The following is a 23,280-nucleotide window of genomic DNA, read 5'->3' on the forward strand; positions in this document are numbered from 1 at the left end:
TTCTGCCTTGCCTTGCCTTGCCGTGTGTGTGTGGCCTTCGGGTCTTCTGCCTTGCCTTGCCGTGTGTGTGTGGCCTTCGGGTCTTCTGCCTTGCCTTGCCTTGCCGTGTGTGTGTGGCCTTCGGGTCTTCTGCCTTGCCTTGCCTTGCTGTGTGTGTGTGGCCTTCGGGTCTTCTGCCTTGCCTTGCCGTGTGTGTGTGGCCTTCAGGTCTTCTGCCTTGCCTTGCCTTGCCGTGTGTGGCCTTCGGGCCTTCTGCCTTGCCTTGCCTTGCCGTGTGTGGCCTTCGGGCCTTCTGCCTTGCCGTGTGTGTGTGGCCGTCGGGCTCTCTGTCTTGCTATAAGGTTCTTGTGACCCTGCCTGGACATTGACTTTGTTCCCAGCCAGTACTCTGATCCATATCTCAGCCATCGCCCAGCTCCATTCACTCCTGCCTGCATCTCATTCCTTCCCAGCCATTCTTCACAGACCTTCCAGCTGTCTTTGTCTCTCTCCACCTGGAGTCATTCCTGAAGGTGGTGTTCACAACGCCAGACCACTGCCCTAAACGTAACAGTAGCAGAGTGTCAGAAGCAGACAAAAACTGCATGGTGGCAGCAGAGTAGATGAAATACAGAATCTTGTAATGCTAACACCAAAGATATTTGCTGTTAGCATGCTCCCTGATATCTTTCCAGGAGTACAGCTTGTGAAATGGGTGTTAGCATTCCTCGTGTGGATAGCAAGGTTGCTTACCTATGATTTGACTCATTATCCGCCTTAGGATTCGAACTGATCATAACTGGTCCTACCCATAAAGCAGGGCATACTCTTGATTTAATGTTTATTAATTTCAAGCTAGATTCCAATCCCACAGTAGAATATACTGAAGTGCCATGGTCAGATCCCTTCTTAATCCAAGCTAACCTGGCACTAAAAAAGGATTCAGTAACAAAATCTGACCTTCCCGAGTCCTCTACACTACAGCCTCCAATCACGATTAATGAACTTGAAATAGACAAAATATAACTAATCTCCAACTTCTTGACAGCAAGAATGCCACCAGCTCCTGGTTACAGTTTGCCAACAATAGAGCAGATAAATTAACGCCTCAGAAAACAATTACAATTAATATTACTAATAAAAATCATAAACCTTGGTACACCAATGTAATTAGAGATACCAAAAAACGCTTAAGAAAAAAGGAAAAGTAATGGAGGAAAAATTCCATAATACACAATTTAACATCCTATAGAAGTCTATTGGCTCAATACAAAAAAACTCATTAACAATGCTAAAAAAAAAAAGATTTCTTCACTAGGAAAATCCAGAATTTTTTCTTCAGTACAGAAACTTATAAAAGATCTGAATGAGGTTAATTGTTCTCCTTCTGAATTAAAATGTTCTGATCTTGCAAATTTTTTCAAAAACAAGTTAACAGACTTATTAATCAGAATTGAATCTGAAAAGATTCAAACAATGATCATCTAACAGTCCACCAACTCCCTCACAGATTTCCTGCTTCAGAAATATTTTAAAAGTTTTTATTATGAGTTTTTGCCTCTACAGCCAACTGTTGTGATTCTGCTTGTCATGCAGACTCCCAACCACCAAAGGTCCTCCAGGAGCTGCTTCTATCCTCTTCTCAGCTTTAGTCTCGTGACCTCATGACTCAGCAAATCCCTGCCTATTTAGCCCTGCCTCTGTCTGCACTCAGGGTCTTGTCATAGAGTCTGCTCGGTTCCATGAAGCAGTTATTTATTCCATCAGGAACTTTCATCTATAGCATGCCCTGATGTTACAGGGCATGCTAGAAGATAACTGAAATCTCTCAGTATTACTGCACTGCCAAATTGGTTAGCTTCCCTGATTTCTCTTAGCATTTCATCATCCATCTCATCATTTTGGCCAGGTGAACGGTAGTATACTCCTATCGCAATGCTCTTACGCAACACACATGGGATTTCTACCCATAAAGATTCTACAGGGCATTTAGTCTCTTGTATGATCTTTATCCTGTTGGACTCTGGGTCTCCTGGACATAAAACGCCACACCCCCACCAAGTTGATCCTCCCTATCATTGCGATATAATTTATAACCTGGTATAGTACTGTCCCATTGGTTATCTTCCTTCACCAGGTCAATTATGTCTATCTCATCATTCATTGCTATACACTCTAACTCTCCCTTCTTACTTCTTAGACGTTTGGTATTGGCACACAGACATTTCAAAGTGTGTTTTTTGTTAGAATTAACAACTTGCTTTTCAGTTGTCAGGGATAATTTGAAATCCTTTAGCTCAGATGATTCTTTACTTAATCGGCACATGGAACCTCTCCACTGGAATGCTCTAACTCTATTTCATTAGTATCCTTTGACAAAATCTCCCTCCAAATAATGCCCTGCTGAGCGACTGCCTGCATTCCCCCTTGTTCTAATTTAAAAGCTGCTGTATCTCCTTCCCACTTCTTCCCCTTCTGATTCATGAAGGGTCTCTCCTGGAAGAGAAGAATCCAACACCTCCCAATTTTGGAAGATCTTGAAGAGAGGAGTGGGACTTTGAATGGCACCACTATGTTTGAAAATGTCTTCCATCTTAGATGGAGAGGTTCTAATTTCTCCCATCTGGTTTTCAGAGCTTAAGGAAGCAAAGAAATTCTTCACTAGCTCTGCTAGCTGGGTTCTCACAGGCTGTGCCAGAGTCAAAGGACAGACATCATCATCATCAGAAATCCAGGATTAGTTCCTCCTCACTAAAACCTACCTGCCAAGCAGAGGAAGAATTCAGCACCATGGCAGCAGTTGGCTCTGAGCTGCTACCTACTAGTTATGTCTACTCCTCCCATCGAATAGTGCATTGGTCCATAGATGGCACAGGCAGGTCATCCTTCGACAACATAGTGCCAGCAGTGGGACTCTTGGTCTTATGCACCAATGTACTCTACTCCGACACAATAACAGTGTCTTAGTATGCTGTGCCAAGTGTGTTGATTGCACTCTAGAATGCAAGCTCCATGCCAATGATACACATGGCATCCTGTTCAGCCCCAGGTCTGAGTAGAATAAATGAATCACTGCCATGAGGATATTCCGCACGATGAAGAGCAATAGCATATGTACCAATAAAGCTATCTCCCACCTTGGTATCAAGAGAGGTTCATTGCAGCAGAACCCTGTGCCAAAAGCACTAATCTTTTATTTGGCTTCTAGCAGGATGGCTCCAAAGAGGGTCCCTTGAGTTTTTTTTAGAAGCTCTTCTCGGTGCCTCACCTGGCACCACAGGCTTTCACACCACGCTCAACCCATGAATTGTGACAGATCTAGGAACTGGCACCACGGGCCACAGTGGAGAAGCTTTCCTATGCTTGAAGGAATGAGAAGGAAAAGGATTTCCCTCTCAATTTCTTGAGCCAAGTGTACAACATCTCACTCCTGAACAAGGAACAGCTCTACTGCTCGGCCTTGTATTGAGGCTTCAGGCTCTTAGTTTAATTTAGTTTATTGTATTTAATATACCAAATTTCTCTGGTAAAATCAAAGCAGTTTACAAACAAAATAAAGCAGGTTTAAAATCATTAATAAAAACAATTTAAACAATTAAAATATATACAAACACACATATAAAAACAAAAACACAAATAGTGAAACACAACATACACTAACAAAATATAAACACTGAGATAAAACATAAAAATCAGTCCGTCTGCCTTAAATAACAGCCCTTATCCTAAACAGAAAGCCTGTTGATATAACCAGGTCTTAATGCCCTTTCTAAAATGTGCTTCCCTCCATAATTCAAATAGCAAAAAAATTCTACAGCAGAAGGCCCTAATAACTAACGGGTCAATACAGTATCGTTCGGTCGAAGATTGCCCGTCTGTAACGTGCTCGGAGCGCACAATTCGGGCGCGTAAGGCGATTCAGTGATACAGTCTCCAGTTTCACGCGTCCTTAGCGCTTCTTAAAACAGACGCATAACCCTTTCCGCATGCGGCATGTAAATGAACGAATTAGCTGTATAATGCTGTATAATGAAGGAATTAGCTATTCCCCTCCGATACCGTAACGCGCGCTCAGATTATCTCCTTAGTAACCCGCTGTTTTGCCGCGGCCTTAACGTGTTAGTTTACCGCCTCCCCCTAGTAGGTGTTAGGACTGTGAGTCTAGTAACAAATCCATCGACACCGCTTAAGATACTCAAAAACAATAAAACACAATAAAAAAAAAAGCGATACAGAGATGATCGAGAAAATGTAATGCTGTGGGACACATAAAACCTGTCAGAAAAAAAAATAAAAATTTTTAAATACCTGTCGGAGGGCCGCGTGGGTCCAGGCGGCGGGGGGGGGGGGGGGGGGGGGCGAGTGGACGCGCGTTAGTTTCAGACGACCGGCGGCGGGAGCCGGGGGGGCGGGTGGTCGCGTGTTAAATCTAGGCCGGGTCGCAAAGACGCGCATTCATCCAGGCGGAGGAGCCCCAACCGGCAGTGAATGAATGCGTGCCTGTGCGACCCCTGCGATTCGGTGCTCAAGGCAGTCACATGCCGTGACGTCACGCCGAATCGCAGGGGGTCGCACAGGCGCGCATTCATTCATCCAGGTGGCGAAAGCAGCCGGCTCCTCCGCCTGGATGAATGCGCGCCTGTGCGACCCCTGCGATTCGGCGCTCAAGGAGTGACGTCACGGCATGTGACTGCCTTGAGCACCGAATCGCAGGGGTCGCACAGGCGCGCATTCATCCAGGCGGAGGAATGCGCGTCTGTGCGACCCGGCCTAGATTTAACACGCGACCACCCGCCCCCCGGCTCCCGCCGCCGGTTGTCTGAAACTAACGCGCGTCCACCCGCCGCAGCCGCCTGGAACAGGCGCCCACCCGCCCGCGGCCTAGATTTAACACGCGACCACCGGCCCCCCAGATCCCGCCGGCCGCCTGGACCCACGCGGCCCTCCGACAGGCATTTAAAAATTTTGTTTTTTACACTTCCTGGTGCCTGTCATTTCAAATGTCATTTGAAATGACATTTGAAATGACAGGTACCAGCGCACCCAGGTTACTGTATAGGCACTGTATTAAGCGCCTATACAGTAAAATGGGTTGCGCGGGCATAACCCTTCCCTAACGCTTTACAGCCGAGGCATGCATTTGCATGCAATTAGAAGAGAGTATCAGGCGCTAGGTCAGGAGAACTGTGCGTGCGGGGAGGAAGGGTGCGCCTGACACTGCCGCACTGTTTCTACCGCAGCCTTACTGTATCGAGCCGTAAATGAGCCTGTCTGGTATATTCTAGTCTTATCTTACCTGCTGGAACCTTCTTAAGAATCTTCATCTTCCAGGCGCAAAGCTGCTGCACCCTAGGGAACATCTGACTATGGTTGTAAGGTGTCATGGTCCGGCCCAGGCAGCGATAGCAGATGTAGTACAAACCTTCAATGGACATCTAGTGTTCATAGCACAAGTGTTGAAGTCGATGATTGCTGTGCTTCTTGGCCTTGGGATTTTCTATTCTCATTATTTATTTTTTTTAGAACTTAAAAAGTTCTGTTCGAGGGGTTGCAGAGGCAGCGAATGAAAACCAGAAGCAGCAAGGAGGGAGTACGAGCCCTATGACTAAAACCCACAAAACATTTTACTGAGTGTGTGTGACACACGTCTGTGCGGTAGTGAGGAAGAAGAAAGGCTGAATGGCTCGTGAGGCAGCGTGTACGGGAGGGAACTCCCGAGATGCTAAGTAAAGTCTTTACTGAGCTCTGGGTCCATTTCGGTGCCGTAGAATGAATCAGCAGTGCATTATGGCTAATTTATGCCTGCTGGTTGATGGAGTCATTTACACTCATTCTGTGCAATAACCTGAGGATCTGTATGCGGCACAAGCACACTATCTACAGTCCTGTAATTCACCTAAATTACTTTGGAATTCTTACTTACCTGGACATCAGTGTTGTTTCTGTGCTGTTTTAATGCTTCATAACAAGCCTCCAGCCAAAACATTTGTTCATTTCCACCCTCTTCTTCTTCCGTTTCCTCCAAGTCTTTGTTTAAAAATATTGTTTCAGCTTGAAAAGAAAAGTAGGGCATTAAATGGGAATTAAAAGATGAAGCAGCAATAGAATGATTCAGATTTTCTTAGTCTTGTGGCTCTAAGCCTTTGTCCATTCCTTTCTAATCCCAACCCTCATCTCCTGTCCTCCCCCTTCTTTCACCACTATTCATCTTTCCTATTCTTTTTATTGCTTCTCTCACCATCTCTCCTCTGCCCTTCTCTCACCCCTTTTCTCTCTCTACCTTCTTTTTTTTCTGTCCCTTCACCTGCCTCTCTATTCCTTTACCTTCTATTTCTCTCTTCTCCATCCAATCCCACCTCCCTTCTTCACTCTGCCATGTCTTCCTTCTCCTCTTATTTCTCCTTTGTTCCTCGCCCTCTCTCCCCTCAACCCAAATCTCTCTCCTCTTCTGTCTCTCTCTCTGCACCCTTCCGTCTGACCTCAGGATTTATAGCCTCTGACAGCAGGAGCAGGATGCTAACTGGTGCCTGCAGCTTTACAGCAGTTCACATCCAAAATCTGGGAATTTTACATTTAATCGGTACCCAGGTAGCCAGTAACTGCTATTCAGGAAAAAAATTCATATGGCAGTACTACAGGTAATAGGAATTTTTCTGGGCCCATAATTTCCTACTGTTCCGTTGGGCTTCTAGTTCTAGACTCTACTGGCTACAGCACCGTGACTTTCTATTTAAATTATTCAAGGTCCTCCAGTCTGCCATTCCAGTGTAACTCTGCCATTGCAATAACAAGCTTTGGTCAAGGGCCACAAACCACGGCTCCCTCTGGAATTTTGCTCAGGTGCACCCCGAGTCCAGCCAGTAGGTGTCACTGTAACATGACTGGGAACTCCCTCTCCCCTTTCCTCCTCTCTCATCAAAGGTTATGAAGGCTGCTGCCGCAGCATCCCCAGCCTGCCCGTGAAATGTAAGATGTGACGCAGGAATGGAACCCAAGTCCCCTGCATGGAACCACACAGAACTGCCACCAGGCTGGCTCAAGATACAAGTCCAATGATATTCAGGATAAACTCAAGCAACGCACAGGTCAGGTTTTCCTATGTTATCTGTCCCCCAAGGGTTGTACTATTATCCTCCACATCAGAACAGCTCTAATGCCAAAGCTACAATTCAACTGTGACAAGTGAAAATAATTTGGCCATCCATAACCTAACCTTATCTGAAGGCTGTTGTCACTTCATTGATTTTCGCTGAAAAATACACAGATCTGACCCCACGGCTGTAGATAACATCTTTGGTCACAGACAGCTATTGATCTGTTATGCATCATTAGACAAGAAGCTTGGTTCTAAAGTTACTCTATTAGAGACTGCTACAGTTCCTGGTTTCACGCTTAAATTAAGGAAAAAATACAGAATACAGTACGTGGCTTATGTAATAGATTTTAACCCAACAGGAAAGGGGCATAAAGACCAATGCCTGCAGTGTCAGACTGGATATACTACTGCCTCCCAAATTCAAGCACATGCATTCTGCACCTACTGCATATCACAAGAAGCTTTTCCTAGGAACTGACAAAAATAATTTACCAATAAACTTAATAAGGAATGTCTTAAATTACTGTGATTATTTTTATTTCATTTAAAGGTTTTTATATAATGCTTATATTGTTGATTAAGGGCCCTCAGGGAGGTTCTTGCTTTAGCAGGAGGCTGGCAGGGTATAAATGATGTCAACACAAAGACAGAAACTGAGGCAGAGGCAGAGGAGAAAACTAGTTCAGGAAAAGTCACTGCAAATCAATCAAATGACCAAAAGTAAACCAGGGTAAGTCCTTTCCAAAGTAATTTAGATTTGGCTTATAGGAACAGGTTCTAAACACAGCCAGAGTTTATTACCCATGTAAAGAAGATAAAGAATAAAGCTAACAAGGGCCTGATTGACCAAGACTCCTCTCCCATTCTGTGTGTATAGGAAAAAGCTTAATGAATCAGGACCTAAGAGTTTTAGTCCAGTGACTCCAGGACATGGAGTAGCTGAGCTGGTTCCAACAGGCTACAAACCCCCAGAAGCCAAATGGGATATTCAATTTCATGCAGTTTCTGATACTGTGATACTGAATGCTATCAGGTTCAGAGGGGTAGCCATGTTAAGTCTGTAGTAGCAAAACCAACAGAATGTTAGGAATTATTAGGAAGGGAATGGTTAATAAAATAGAAAATATAATGCCTCTGTATCGCTCCATGGTGAGACCGCACCTGGAATACCGTGTACAATTCTGATCACCGCATCTCAAGAAAGATATAGTTGCGATGGAGAAGGTACAGAGAAGGGCAACCAAAATGATAAAAGGGATGGAACAGCTCCCATATGAGGAAAGACTGAAGAGGTTAGGGATGTTCAGCTTGGAGAAGAGACGGCTTAGGGGGGATATGATAGAGGTCTTTAAGATCATGAGAGGTCTTGAACGAGTAGATGTGAATCGGTTATTTACACTTTCGGATAATAGAAGGACTAGGGGAGCACTCCATGAAGTTAGCAAGTAGCACACTTAAGACTAATCGGAGAAAATTCTTTCACTCAATGTACAGTTAAGCTCTGGAATTTGTTGCCAGAGGATGTGGTTAGTGCCATTTGTGTGGCTGGGTTCAAAAAAAGGTTTGGATAAGTTCTTGGAGGAGAAGTCCATTAGCGGCTATTAATCAAGTTTACTTAGGGAATAGCCACTGCTATTAATTGCATCAGTAGCATAGGATCTTCTTAGTGTTTGGGTACTTGCCAGGTTCTTGTGGCCTGGTTTGGCTTCTGTTGGAAACAGGATGCTGGGCTTGATGGACCCTTGGTCTGACCCAGCATGGCAATTTATTATGTTCTTATGTTCTGTGATACTGAATGCTAACAGATTCAGAGGGGTAGCCATGTTAAGTCTATAATAGCAAAAACAACACGAAGGCTGGCGGCATTTATAGGAAAATTAGTTCTTACCTGTTAATTTTCGTTCCTGTAATACCACGGATCAGTCCAGACCATGGGTTGAGCCTCCTTTCCAGCAGGTGGAGACAGACAAAAACTGAAAGGATGCCCTATATCAGGACAGAGCCTATCCTCTAACCCTTCAGTATAACCATTGTCAAAGCAGAAAATAACAAAAACCAGAATAGGATCAAGCAAGTAACCAGAAAGCTCCAAGGAGCAGAAGTAGAACAATGTAAGGTATATGGTATGACTAACCGCTCTTGCATATACTTGGCGCATGTGCAACCAAGGCTTCCGGTGTATTTGCTCAGTATTTATGCCCAAAAAAGAGACGTGGAAATAGAGGAATCTGTAAGAGAAACAAGCTTCAAGAGGACAAAAAAAGACAACATACAGGGAAGGGCGTCTGGACTGATCCGTGGTACTACAGGAATGAAAATTAACCGGTAAGAACTAATTTTCCTTTCTCTGTACGTACCTGGATCAGTCCAGACCATGAGATGCACCAAAGCTTCCCTAAACCGGGTGGGACCAAGACAGTCTCGCTTGAAGCAATTGTAGCCCAAAAGAACCAAAGTGGAGCTTGAACATCCTGGCGATAGCGTCGATCAAAAATAAGGACGTCCAAGCGTCGGCGCTGCAAATCCCCCACGGACAGATCCTGTGACTGTTCGCCCAGGAAGTAGCTCAAGAACGCAGTGAATGAGCTGTCAGACCCTCGGGAACCGCCTGACCATAACAAAGATAAACCGAGGAGAATGCTTCCGTCAACCAGCGTGCTAAAGTGGATACCGAAGCCGGCATAATCCAAGTGGACCCACTCAAGGGGACAAAGGATGGACTGATACACGAAGGCCATTGGTAACCAGGAGGAACGAAGTGGAGCACGTATGGCCTCAAGGTAACGGAGACCGCCACCAGTCGCAGGGGAATGTGGGGAGTTCAGCCGACTGGTGGACAGGGAAGTTAGAAGAACCGTCACCAAGAAGGAAAAGCCCGTACGAGGGATACCCCGGAGTCGGGAGGACGCAGAATGGATCCTGACAGGACAGTGCTTAGATCTCCGAACTCCGACGAGCCTAGAAGCTAGACACCAGTAAGACAGTCTGCAGCGTAAGAGCCTGCAAGGGAACGCGATGGAGGGGGTCTCGCAGAGCCGCATAGAGGGCCCGAAAAACCAGATTAAAACTCTATGACGGGCAAGTGGGCGAGAAGGTGGACGTAGATGCCTGACGCCCCTGAAACACCAAATCGCAGATGGGTGACTGCTCAGAGATGACCGTCCAACCGACCCAGGAGAGAGCTGAGAGGGTAGACCTGTATGCGCTGGACCCAAAAGGGAAGAACCCTAGGAAAGACTGACTTGGGGAAGAAAAGACCAACAAAATCGGAGCGGAGGACGCTGAGACAAACAACGCCGCACAAACAGACTCAAACAGTCAGATACGCACGTACGCCAGGGAAGTCGTCCATACCGGGCCCGCAGGAAGGCGGAGAAGACCTACTCCTAATAACCCTCGTGCCGGAGAGTTGCCGCATCCAAAATCAGGGTGCTAGACAAGCGCGATCGGCCTGGTCGAAGATTACCGGTACCTGAGCCACAGAGGTCAGGTCGTCGCTAAGTTAAGAGAACCGCGAACCAGCGCCTGCGCGGCCACTTGAGTGCTAGCAGAACCATGGGACGGCGTGACCACTCGGGTGCTACCAGAACCACGGGACCCCGGTGGAATTCTATAGTTCTGAGGCTTTCCCAACCAGAGACCATGGGGGAGGGGGTAGAAAAGAATGCCCGCCGGCCAGGGGAAAGCCAGGAGCATCTATACCCGCCGAGCCGTGGAGCCGCCAGCGGAAGGACCAATAGGCCATGGTATTGCGAATAGTCGCCATAAAGCCCAGGTGGGAGGAGACCACCTGTCTATGAGAGAGAGCCATGGTTGTGTCAGCGAGTTCACACTCCCCGGGATCGAGCGACTGACGACTGAAAATTCAGCGTGAACATTCCCCTAGCCCGCGGAGCGGGAGGATGCCGGGCACTGTAGATGTCACTCTGCCCGGGCGAAGGGAAGGCTGATGTCCAGGGCCACCTGCGGACTGCGAGCGCCACCTGGGCGCTCGCAGTCCGCGAGTGATGCAAGCCACGAAGATGGAGTTGCCGGGCAAGGCCCATAGCACCTTGCCGCGGAGAAGGGAAAGAAACTCCAGAAGGTCTAGGAACACGTCCGAGCCTCCAACCGCTTGATATGACAGCGAGACAGAGCCACTGGCCAGATCCCCCTGGGCATGCTGGGAGAGGCAGGCCACACCCCAGCCCGAGGGACTGGCGTCCGTGGTTATAATTGTCCACTGAGGGACTGGGAGGCATTCCCGGTAGCAAATGAGGGAGGGGAAGCCACCCTTGGAAGTCGGCGATGGCCGAGCCCAAAAACGGAAGAACTGTATGAAACCGTGCCGCCAGTGCCAGCGAACGGGACAACAAGTTGTCTGGAACGGACGTCTATGCGCAAGAGCTCAAGGGACTAGGTCAATGGTAGGAGCCAAAGAGCCCAAAAACTGCAAGCAGTCACAAGCCGTCGAAGAAGGCAGCAAGAACAGACTCTGAAACTGGTCGAACAACGTGAGGGCCCCCGCGCGAGGCAAGAAGACCTTGCCCACCCGGGTGACAAAGAGGGTTCCCAGATACTCTAAGTCCTGGAAAGGCTAAAGACTGAGGAAAATCAGTATCCACCCGAGAGACGCAAGGAGAGCTAGCACGCGACCTTTGCCGGCGGGCGGTGTAACTGCCACCATGGCCCTGACGCGTCAGACGTCTAGATCTGAATAGACAAGGAGTCCTTCCCAGCGGAGAACTGCCGCCAGCAACACCCAGGCATTGGGGAAGGTGCAAGGTGCTGTCGCGAGAGCAAAGGGAAGCGCCCAGACCTAGACATCTCGGCAGAGGACGAGAACACGAAGAGACTATGGTAACCACAATGAATCGAAAAAATGGAACATGCCACCGTCAAAAACAAGTGAGACGAGGAAAGGTCTGGGGAAAAACGGGACGAGGACCGCTCACCGGGTGTCCATGTGGAGAAGCGGGATCGGAAGAGCCCGGATGATTCTGGAGAGGCTAAGATCCAAAGAAGAAAAATAGGATACTGGCCCATGGCAAATACACCGTCTGGAACCGGGGCTTCTGCGCCCAGACAGAAGAGCTGGGCGGGGTTTGCTCCACCAAGCGCCGCAGGAACCAACCGCCTGGGGAACACAGAAAGATCCTGACAATCTCAAGCAAAGCGAGGATGTACCCATCTGTGAGGAAGTCGGGGACCCACAGGTCCGGTAGGATCTGGCCCCAGTGCACGGAAGAACAGGGAAAGCTATCGCCTAGGAAGGAGGCTGAGGAATAAGGCATGGAAAACTCCAGTGTGTGTGCAGGCGTGAGGATTGAGCGCGTGGGCCATCCTTGCGAAGGAATGGCGCCCACGAGAAGGCTGCGACAAAAACTGCGATCAAGAAGGGACCAAACCCCCTGAGAAGTCACTGTGCCCACGTGGGGTATACCATCGCTGGCCCCTAAAACGTGGACGAAAGGGTATAAAGGACCGGGATGTTCGGATGGTCCTCCGGAAGCTGATGGACTGTACTTTCCCCTAAGGAATCACTAGCTGCGCAAGGTCCTTGACAAGGAACAGCTTACCTTCGGGCTGCAACATACCCCATCGGGCTGTGGAGGGCAGATCGGCCGACCAGTGGCGCAGCTAGAGGTGCCGAGGAACGGACATCATCGAGGCTATTGCCTTTGCCTGGGGGCGGAGAAGGGTTGTATGCGTAGCCTCTGGCCACGGGGGGTCCCGGCGCAGGGCAAAGTTAACGTGGACTCCACCTGAGACCTGCCCGCAGCAGAAGACTGCTGCAAATATTGGTACACACCCCCAGCGCTAGCACATCAAAGTACGCTTCACATGAGCCTCGAGCAGGCGTACCGGGGCCGCTTGAAAGCCAGGAAAAAACCTGCTGACACGTGACCGCCTAAATAGTCCATGGAGGAATTATCGGTTCAGGGATTTTTTTTTTTTTTTTTTTTTTAAACGAACCATACCACCGGGAGAGGAAACTTGGCCAAGGCACGGCTCATCCGGGGAGCCTGCTATTACCGCAGGGGCAAATGTGTGGGCATGGGAGGAGGGGAAGGCGCTTGCCGAATCCCTGAGTCCCACCAGGACTGGGGCCAAATCCGTGGGCAACAAGGCGGTACCAGGGGTGGAAGGGTAGCCGACGCAACCGGATTGGTGGTAGGACCCGGTAATACCGGATCCGCCGTGAAGTCAGGGAGAGGGCACCTCCGGGAGCACCTGCGGCCACCCACACCCCAGGGGACCCCGGGGGCTCCGTAGCCGGCCGAACTATCAACGGCATGGAGCGGGGAATTGAATCTTATTATTGTTACACAGGGAAAAATTTTTTTTTTTTTAAATACTATTTTGTCCCCGGGGGGGGGGGGGGGCGGGGGGGACCTTCCACCTCCTCCCGCCTGCACGCTAAAGGATTTACGCAGGGGGAGGGAGCAGCAAATGAAAAACGAGCCCAAAAAATCCTGGGTGGGGGAGGGGGAGGGTGCCAAAAAACCCTTCCTGGGGGGCTGCGGGGCTCAATTCGGGGGGGTAGCAGCCAAAAAATCAGCCCCCCAGCCCCAGGGAGCTCCGAAAACGGAGCCGATAAAAAATTCAAAATGGCCACAGTTCCCGGGCTTCCCGACCTGGGAACGGCCTAGCCAAGCTCTGGGGACTCGATCCCCGTGCTAAATTAGCCTTCCCTGCCGAGGAGGGGCCTTCCCCACCCGGCAGGGAGGCATAGAAGCCCCTTCGCCAAAAACTCGAAGGGGGGCTGCAGAAAAGAGGCAGGCTGCCTGCCGCGGCAAAGAGAGAGCCGCTCTGAAGAGAAAAAGGCTGCAGAGAAAAAATTTGATTGGCAGCTTGGAGCCCAGGAGTGAAGCAGGGGGGAAACCTGCTGACTCCTGCCTGTCTGGCTGCCGGTTCAATGCCTCCTGAGACCCAAAGAAGAAAAAAAGAAATAGAAAAAAATATGGGTCTACTGCTGCAATTAAGTTGGAGGTAGGGGAATACCTGCAACTTAGAAAAGAAGCTGAAATTTTTTCTTCCATTTATTCAGCTGATTTTTTTTTTTTTATACTGAGCGCAGCAGTCGGGTTTCTAAACCCTCTCGGCAGCCAGAGGGGGGGAGACGAGACCCCGAGAGACTCGGTCCCCACACCTGGAAGCGGACACGGAATCAGGCTATGCAGGGCACAAGGGGCAAAGCCCCCCTGAGACCGGCAAGAGCTGGGAGACAGAACAGTCTCCCACAGGAGAAAGAAAAAAAAAATCACAAGAAAAGTTCCTTTAATACTTAAAGAAAAAGAAGAAGTACTTGCTTGATCCGGAAGGAAAGAAGAAAGAGAAGCTGACTAGCCAAAAGCAGAGAACGAAGGGTGAGCTGCTAACACCTGCTGGAGACAGACAAATACTGAAGGGTTAGAGGATAGGCTCTGTCCTGATATAGGGCATCCTTTCAGTTTTTGCCTGTCTCCACCTCCTGGAAAGGAGGCTCAACCCATGGTCTGGACCGATCCAGGTATGTACAGGGAATGAGGCATGAGCTTTTGAGGACAAGAGTCCATCTGACAAAGCAGACTCGTATCCTCAAAAAGCTTATGCCTCAATAAATCTAATAGTCTATTTGATGCCACCAACTTCTATGCTGTGAATGCTAGCAGTTGCTTAACCTGGTAGTTTGACTATTTCAGTATGGAAATGCTTTATCTAATCTGCCAATTATATAATTGATCTCATTTTTAACTGCAAAATATCCAATACTGTGTTAATGATCCCTATTGTAAAATGTATATATTTTCATCATCAATAAATTTTACTTTGTTGCAAAAAAAAAACCAAAAAAACCCAACAAGTTTAGGTGCAGTGCATTTTCATCATAGAGGAACATTCTTCAGGCAAGGCACAGAGTAAGCTGGTTTCAGTGCAGCAACCACGGGTTTAGTTGCTCAAGTGCCCAAGGCTTCCCAGTGGTTCAAGATTAGGATCCTAAGCATCAGCATAAAAAGCAGGTGCATCCCCTTCCGGGGCTCGCCAGTAAGGCCAGACTCACACTGAAACAGGTTCCCACTATTTTAACTCCCTTTCAGGCCAATACAGTAAGGACGTGGTAGAAAAAGTGCGGCAGTGCCGGCAGCTTGCTCGTTTGCCGCGCGCACAGTTCGGATCACATACCGCTCGATACAGTATTTAAATGGCATGCAAATGCAAGCCGCGTCCAAAGCGCGTCCAAGAAGCGTCCATGAAGCGCAATCCATTTTACTGTATAGAGCGCTATACAGCGCCTATACAGTATCCTGGGTGCGCTGGTACCTGTCATTTCAAATGACATTTCAAATGACAGGTACCAGGAAGTGGATCCCAACTTAAAGCAAAAGAAAAGGATCAGAGAAGTATCAGCCAGCCTAAACTCTTGCCTGGCCAACCTAAAATCCAACGCACCAGGAAAGCCACGCTTCAAGATCGGGCAAACTTTCCCCCAGCCCCTGCTCACCTGCCCTGGACGCGTCCATGGGTGCCGGTCTCCGGAGCAGCCCCAGTCCTCTCTCCCCTCCTCCCGGGGGCAGCCGGCGGCGAGAGCGAGAGCGGCTTCAGCAGCCCGGGGCGGATCGAGTGCTCCCCATGCGAGGCACGGCTTCCAGCAGCCCTCGCTGGCGATGGTGAATGAGCACATGAGTGCACGCAGTGACCTCGGATGTCCAGCCGGGCGTTCAGGTCACGGCGTGCGTTCATGCACCTATTCACTATCGCCGGCAAGGGCTGCTGGAAGCCGCGCCTCGCATGGGGAGCGCCCGATCCGCCCCGGGCTGCTGAAGCTACTCTCGCTCTCGCCGCCGGCTGCCCCCGGGAGGAGGCGAGAGAGGACTGGGGCTGCTCCGGAGACCAGCACCCATGGACGCGGCCAGGGCAGGTGAGCGGGGGCTGGGGGAAAGTTTGCCCGATCCTGAAGCGTGGCTTTCCCGGTGCGTTGGATTTTAGGTTGGGCAGGCAAGAGTTTAGTTATGGAGGTTTAGAGGTTATGCTTGGAAACAACAGGTCCTTCCTTCCTTCCTGCTCCGGAGCTGTCAGCGCGCCCGCACGGGAGATCGGCACCCATGGACGTGACCAGGGCAGGTGAGCGGGGGCTGGGGGAAAGTTTGCCCGATCCTGGCTCCTCTAAAGGTCTTGTCCCGGGGGGTGAGGGTGTCGTTTGCCCGTGAAATTTTGTCTCTCTGACCTGACGCTCCACACTAACGCAGGGGTAAGGGTAGGCGGTAAATTAGCAGGTTAAACACGCGGCAAAACTGCAGGTTAAAAAGGCGATAATCGGGGCACACATTACTGTATGGGAGGGAATAGCTAATCTGATCGTTTACATACCATTTACATGCCGCGGGCAGAAAGGGTTACCTGTTGATTTAAAGAAGCGGTAAGGATGGGTTAAAAGGGATAGTGAATCGCGGGTTGGACTAACGCGGCCAAATTGTGAGTAGAAAGCAGGTTAGAAGCAGGGTAACCGCAGCCGCGCTTTACTGTATAGGGCTGTTTGTGACTAAGCTGCCCATGCAGGTATTCCTGGACAGTCATAAATAAACCCGAAGTTTAGGCTGAGTGTCCCAAAAGGGGAACCGTATCGGCAGCAGATGGGTTTAACTTCCTGCTCTTCTTTTCTCACCTACCCCCTGCATTTACTAAGCTATTACAGGTCTTGTTTTATTTCTGCAGTACTTACTGAGAAGAGCTAAGCAGCTCAGGCCCGCTGCCTGCAGCTTGGCATTTGCAGGGTACTGGCCCACAGCGGTCAGGATAACTTTATGCACGTCATTCAGTACTAGGATATTGAAAAAGTTTTCTGTAAAAGCAATAACAATGTTAATAGCTTGTACAATATATCAACTTTAAACAGAGAATGCAGGAGTTTGTGTGCGCGCACTGGAGAGGAGAAAAACAGGTACATCTGTGTAGGAACATCTATAGTTACTGTTCAGTTGAGAGCATGCATTGCCTGTCATAAGAACATTTCCTAAATTAAAAAGCTTACAAATTCTGAGCGACACGTGCTTCTCTCTGACATCCAGTGTTTCTCATAGGCATCCGTTTATGCAAAATCTGCTTCTATGGCACACCCTCAGCACTGCTTGTTGGCAGGCAGGGGGTGCCACATGCATGGAAGTTGTTTTCCTTTATTCTCCTTACCAGACAGCACCACCTCCATGGCGCATCCAGGCCCGATCTGAGGCCAGCTCCAGGAACAAAGGTTTTTTTGTTTTCTTTTTTGATCCAGCAGTGTTTTCCTGCTTCTACTTCCAACTCAGGGAACAGGACTGGGATCTGACCCCACTAGCCTTCTTTCACAACCATTCAGGGATGTTTCTCCTATTTTGTATCCAACCTCTCCCCCTCCCCCAACACATCAACTCCAGTCATTGAAATGACCAGAGAACCTTGCAATCAGGAGGCCCTGAATCTGACTGCCAGGTGCCGCCCTTAAGCAAAAGACATTCCTCCCAGGAGGCTGTCAGCGTGGCCTGTGCAGCCTCCTCTTCCGAGCCCTGGCTGACCTGGAGAGTAGAAGACTCTCCTCAGTGACTGACCCGAGGGACCTTTCGCCTGGCTATGCACAGCACATCCACTGAGCCGGCCCAGGCAGGCAAAAGTAAAGAATAAACTTATTAAAGCTAACATGAAGTGAACCGCACTGCTAATCACCTGTTAAGGATTATTTCCAGATTAGCTGAAAGAGAAACCTATGTTGTCTCAAAAACTCATGCTGTACAACGTTTTCAAATTATTCTCATATTCGTCCAATTACAAAAACATTACAATTAATAAAGAATCCAGTTAGCTGAAAACATATAAATTAAGAAAAACTAACTGAACCATAAAACAAAAAATGGAAGTCAGATTATCTTTTATTGCAAATCAATATAAAGGTCCATATTCAAATAAATGTGAGGGTATAATTGGCTTTTAGCTACCTAAATCTGGCTCTTTAAAAATAGTCCCTCCCCCCTTTGGCTGGATAATTCTATATGGACAAAGTTAACTGGACACAAAAGGGTGGGGCCAAAGACATAGCAAGGGACAGGCTGTCAGATTTAGCTGGATTGTGCCATACTGAGTGCAGACAAGAGGATGTGTACAAGCAGCAGGCCTAAAGTTACCCAGTAACTTCACCCAGATAATTCAGCAGAAAATGTACTAGGGTAAATTCCACTGAATATCCAGATAACTTACCCACTTTCTGGCCTTGTAGAAAACACCACAGGACACTGACTGAGGCTCAATACAACCACAGAGTTTCACTACATGCTTTTTAGACATAGAGGAAGTCTATATTCAAAAGCATTTTTTTTACTCAGATAATTCAGAAGTTATCTGGCTAAATGAAGATTTCGGCACTTATCCAGATAAATTCTAGCTGGATAATAAAAGTTAGCTGGCTAAAATGTATTTGTATAAGTTAGGGGCGTTGTGGAGCGCAACTGGAAGGAGTTTAGTTAGCTGGAAAACTCATCCAGATAACTCTGCTCACGCCGTAGACCTGTCCTAAAGTTAGCCGGATAAAATTATATTCATTGGCTATATTCATTGATAAAGTCATGCCACTGAATATATATGCTGTTAGCTGGATAAAATTTATCCAGCTAACTAGCCGAGCCGCAGAATGCCCGAATATGGATCTCAAGAAGATTCTAAATAAAACACGGCTATAGCAAAATGTACAGTTTTAGTCATCTGTTTTCTCTGACTCCATCTGCTGGAAGGGAGGCATAACCCAGCAGTCTGGACTGATCCGGGTATATACAGGGAACTCATATTTACTGTTTTGCACTGTGAAATGCTTACCAACAGGCAAGAGTCTGTTTATTTTAGTTATACCAGTAGGTCTATGAGGACAAATCAAGCAATTAAGTTAAACTAAAGCCTGAGAAACTGAAGGCCACACAGCTGTGCCTGAAACTGATAAGAACCCAGAGGGAGGGAACATCACTTCTTTTCCCAAGTATTTAGTGTACAAGGATAAACAATAGCTAGCGAGGAAGAAAGAGTGCGCTTCTGGACGTCATAGCACAGGCTTATTCTTTGGAAACATGTAAGCTTTTTATATATAATGTGACAATTGTTATTATCTACCATTACACTTCTTCTTTATGATCTGATTTTATTTGTTCTATCCTCCTACTGCTCAAATAAACTTACTTTCCTAAGTACCTGGAACCTTGATATAATGAATCAAACTTTGTATGTGGCTATTTGTGTAGGGAATAAGCTCCTGGGTTCAAGCCCCCAGGTATAATCCCTGTAATTGTTTATTTTTTTTTTTATAATTCTTTATTTTCAAATTTTTGAAAATATACCCAAGATATCAAACTTGTACAGAAAATAAGCTGTTGTCATTTAAAATAAAAATAATACAAGAAAGTAACAGTCGCAATTAGCTTCAAAATGTCCAACAACAAAATTATAAGAAATCGGGAGGTGGGGGGGGGGGGGGGGGGGAGGAAATAAAGGAGCATTACATATAGGCAAATTTCTGTATTACATATCCAGGTCGCTACACACTAGTGCTAAGCCAATATTTCTACATGGCTGAAGCAGTAGTAGGGGTTTCCTGGGAGGACGACCGTAAAAAAGCTCTGAGCTGGTCTGGTTCTAAGTATACATATTGTACATTCCTGTACCTTATACAACATTTTGCCGGATATTTTAATACAAAGCTTGCACCTAGCTGGGTAACCTCGGATCTCATTGATAAGAATTCCTTACGTCTCATCTGGGTTACTTTTATGACGTCCGGGTAAATCCTAATAGGATGACCAAAAAAAGATACCTGCCTATTTCTTAAGAATAATTTTAATATATAATTTCTTTCAGAAAGAAAAGCAAATGAAATAAGCAAAGGCTTCCTTAATTTGATCTCTGAGTCCAGTGAGGTTTCCAAAAAATTAGTTAAGTCCAGATTCTCCACTTGAGGCCCAGCTATAGCTTGCTCTGTAGTTGCATCTCTTTGCTGTAAGTAATAGGCCTTAACAATAACGGGTGATGCTGCTTCTGGAATCTTTAGTATGCGATTCATATAGATCTTAAACATATCCAGGGGAGATGTTAAATGCTGAACCGGAAAGTTGAGGACTCTCAAATTGTGAGCTCTCAATTAATTCTCTATTCCCTCTAGTCTTTTGTTAGTTATTTTTTCAGAGATTATTAACTTCTGTTGAATCTTCTCTATAGAATCCACTCTTTTTTCCATACCATCCATTTTTTCATTAAATGTCCTTATTAGTTTATTATTAGTTATTGTTTGCTCTCTTGTATCCAGAGTTATTTGAGAAAGGGATTTAATAGAATGTTCTATAGATTTCAGTGCAGCCCAAATCCCTTCTAATGTATTAGTAGTTGGTGTGAAGATCCCAATCCCAGCAGACATAGCCCTTAAACGGTTTTCTCCCTCCTCCATATTACCTTGCTCACACCGCACTGATCTTTGCAGTATGGAGATTTGCTCTCCCTGATGTTGACCTTCCATCGGACGAGGAATAGCCTCTAGCAAAATTGCTTACCTTGTAATAGGTGTTATCCCAGGACAGCAGGATGTAGTCCTCACATATGGGTGACATCAGTAATGGAGCCCTATGTACGGAAAACTTCTGTAAAAGTTTCTATGAAACTTTTGACTGGCACCAGTGTGCCTACTGAGCATGCCCAGCATGCTATGATATTCCCTGCCACAGGGGTCTCCCTTTAGTCTTGGTTTGTAGCAATAGCGTTAGCCAAAAATAAAATAATAAAACGTATCGGACCCAACTCCGCGGGGTGGCGGGTGGGTTTCGTGAGGACTACATCCTGCTGTCCTGGGATAACACCTATTACAAGGTAAGCAATTTTGCTTTATCCCAGGACAAGCAGGATGCTAGTCCTCACATATGGGTGATTAGCAAGCTAGAGGCTGAGTCAATTTGTCATGTAGCAACAGTGAAGTATTGTTGATGGAATGAATCAGCCGAAGATCACAGCAGGTTGGACGTAGAAGGAGTTGGGATTATACTGGAAACAAGTTCTTTAAGACAGATTGTCCATAGGCTGAATCTTGTCTTCCTTCTTTGTCTAGACAGTAGTGAGCTGCAAAAGTGTGAAGAGAACTCCAGGTTGCTGCTTTACAAATGTCCAGAATAGGTACAGAGCGAAGGTGTGCTACTGAGGTTGACATTGCTCTGACTGAATGTGCTTTTACTCGCTCTTGAAGAGTAAGGCCTGCTTTTCCATAACAAAATTGAATGCAATCTGCAAGCCAGTTTGACAGAGTATGCTTACCCACTGCTTTACCTGGTTTGTTTGGATCATAGGATACAAACAGCTGACTGGATTTTCTTTGGGCTGTAGTGCGGTTTAAATAGAAGGATAACGCACGCTTACAGTCCAAAGTGTGTAAGGCTCGTTCACCTTGATGGGAATGAGGCCTAGGAAAGAATGTTGGTAAAACTATGGATTGGTTCAAATGAAATTCCGTGACAACTTTAGGAAGGAACTTTGGATGTGTCCGGAGGACTACCCTGTCATGTAGGAACTTTGTAAAAGGTTCGTATGTGACTAGTGCTTGTAATTCACTGACCCTTCTAGCTGATGTAATGGCTATAAGAAAGACCGTTTTCCAAGTTAGGTACTTAAGGTCACAGGTATTTATGGGCTCAAATGGGGAACGCATGAGCCTAGTTAATACTACGTTTAGGTCCCATTGAATGCTTGGGGAATGAATTGGAGGTTTAATGTGAGTTAGGCCTCTCATGAATTTACTGACGAGAGGCTGTGTGGAGAGAGGCGCATCACCTAGCTTGTTATGATAAGCTGAGATTGCACTTAAGTGTACCCTTACAGATGACGTCTTAAGACCAGAGTCTGAGAGATGGTAAAGGTAATCTAGTAGCGTGGTAGTGGGGCAAGTGAAAGGATCTAAATCTTTCTGAGTGCACCATAAAGTAAACCTTTTCCGTTTGTAGGAATAATTCTTTCTAGTGGAAGGTTTACGTGCAGCTATTAGTACCTGAGATATATTAGTTGAAAGGTTGAATGGTTGCAAGATCAAGCTTTCAACATCCATGCTGTCAGGGACAGGGATTGAAGGTTGGGATGGCGCAACTGACCCTGTTCCTGAGTTATGAGATTGGGAGCTACTCCCAGGCGAATGGGATCCCTGACTGAGAGATCTAGCAGTGTGGGGAACCATACTTGTCGAGGCCAATATGGGGCTATGAGTATCATGGACCCCTTGTCCTGTTGTAGCTTTACTAATGTTTTGGTTATGAGCGGTATTGGTGGATACGCGTATAACAGGCCTGAGTTCCAATGGCGAGCAAACGCGTCCTTTGGTAAGTTGTTCTGCCGGAAGAGGAAAGAGCAGTAATTGTTCACTTTGTAGTTCAGAGGTGACGCAAAGAGATCTATTGTTGGTTGACCCCAGCGTTGAAATATCTTGGTTGCTATCGCTGGGTCGAGGGACCACTCGTGTGGTTGAAAGTGGCGGCTGAGGCGATCCGCTACTGTGTTGTGGATGCCTGCTAGGTAGGTGGCCCGTAGTAGAATTGAGTGTGCTAGGGCCCAGTCCCATATTTGAGCTGCTTCCTGGCAAAGGAGGTACGAGCCCGTACCACCCTGCTTGTTGATGTACCACATGGCTACTGTGTTGTCCGTTTGGATCAGAACAGTCTTGTGTGAAAGGCAGTCCTTGAATGCATGTAGAGCATAGCGTATAGCTCGAAGCTCCAGGAAGTTTATTTGAAAAGAGGCTTCTTGTTTTGTCCACGTGCCTTGCGTCTTTAAGTGAGCAATGTGCGCACCCCACCCCAAGGTGGATGCATCTGTTGTTAAAGTCACTTGTGGAACTGGTTGCTGAAAAGGCAGGCCTTTGAGCAAGTTGATTACGGATGTCCACCAGAGAAGAGATGATCTTAGATCTGGTGTGATACGAATGGGAGTGGACAATGGTTGAATGGCTTGAATCCATTGAGATTTGAGTGTCCATTGCGGTAGGCGCATGGTCAGTCTGGCCATGGGAGTTACATGAACTGTTGAGGCCATGTGTCCGAGTAGGGTGAGGCACTGATGAGCTGTAACTCGAGATTGATTGCGAACTGATTGTGCTAAGAGGACGAGTGCCTGAGCACGGTCTCTTGGAAGAAAAGCTTTTGCTGTGATAGTATTGAGATCTGCACCTATGAACTGTAACTGGTGAGATGGTGTGAGATGGGATTTCTCGT

General features: G+C 47.2%; 1 protein-coding gene across 2 annotated transcripts in view; it reads right to left on the reverse strand.

Moving 5' to 3' along the window:
• Window positions 1-23,280, reverse strand: part of LRRK2 (leucine rich repeat kinase 2) — a 584,366-nt gene that overhangs the window by 503,279 nt on the left and 57,807 nt on the right. For both annotated transcript variants that reach the window (XM_029617357.1, XM_029617356.1), the window contains 2 exons: window positions 16,758-16,877; window positions 5,903-6,030 (listed from right to left, as the gene is read on the reverse strand). In XM_029617357.1, the coding sequence (XP_029473217.1) occupies window positions 5,903-6,030; window positions 16,758-16,877 (248 nt within the window). The remainder of the gene's footprint in view (window positions 1-5,902; window positions 6,031-16,757; window positions 16,878-23,280) is intronic.

Source organism: Rhinatrema bivittatum, chromosome 9 (assembly GCF_901001135.1).
Source record: "Rhinatrema bivittatum chromosome 9, aRhiBiv1.1, whole genome shotgun sequence".
NCBI lineage: Eukaryota > Metazoa > Chordata > Amphibia > Gymnophiona > Rhinatrematidae > Rhinatrema > Rhinatrema bivittatum.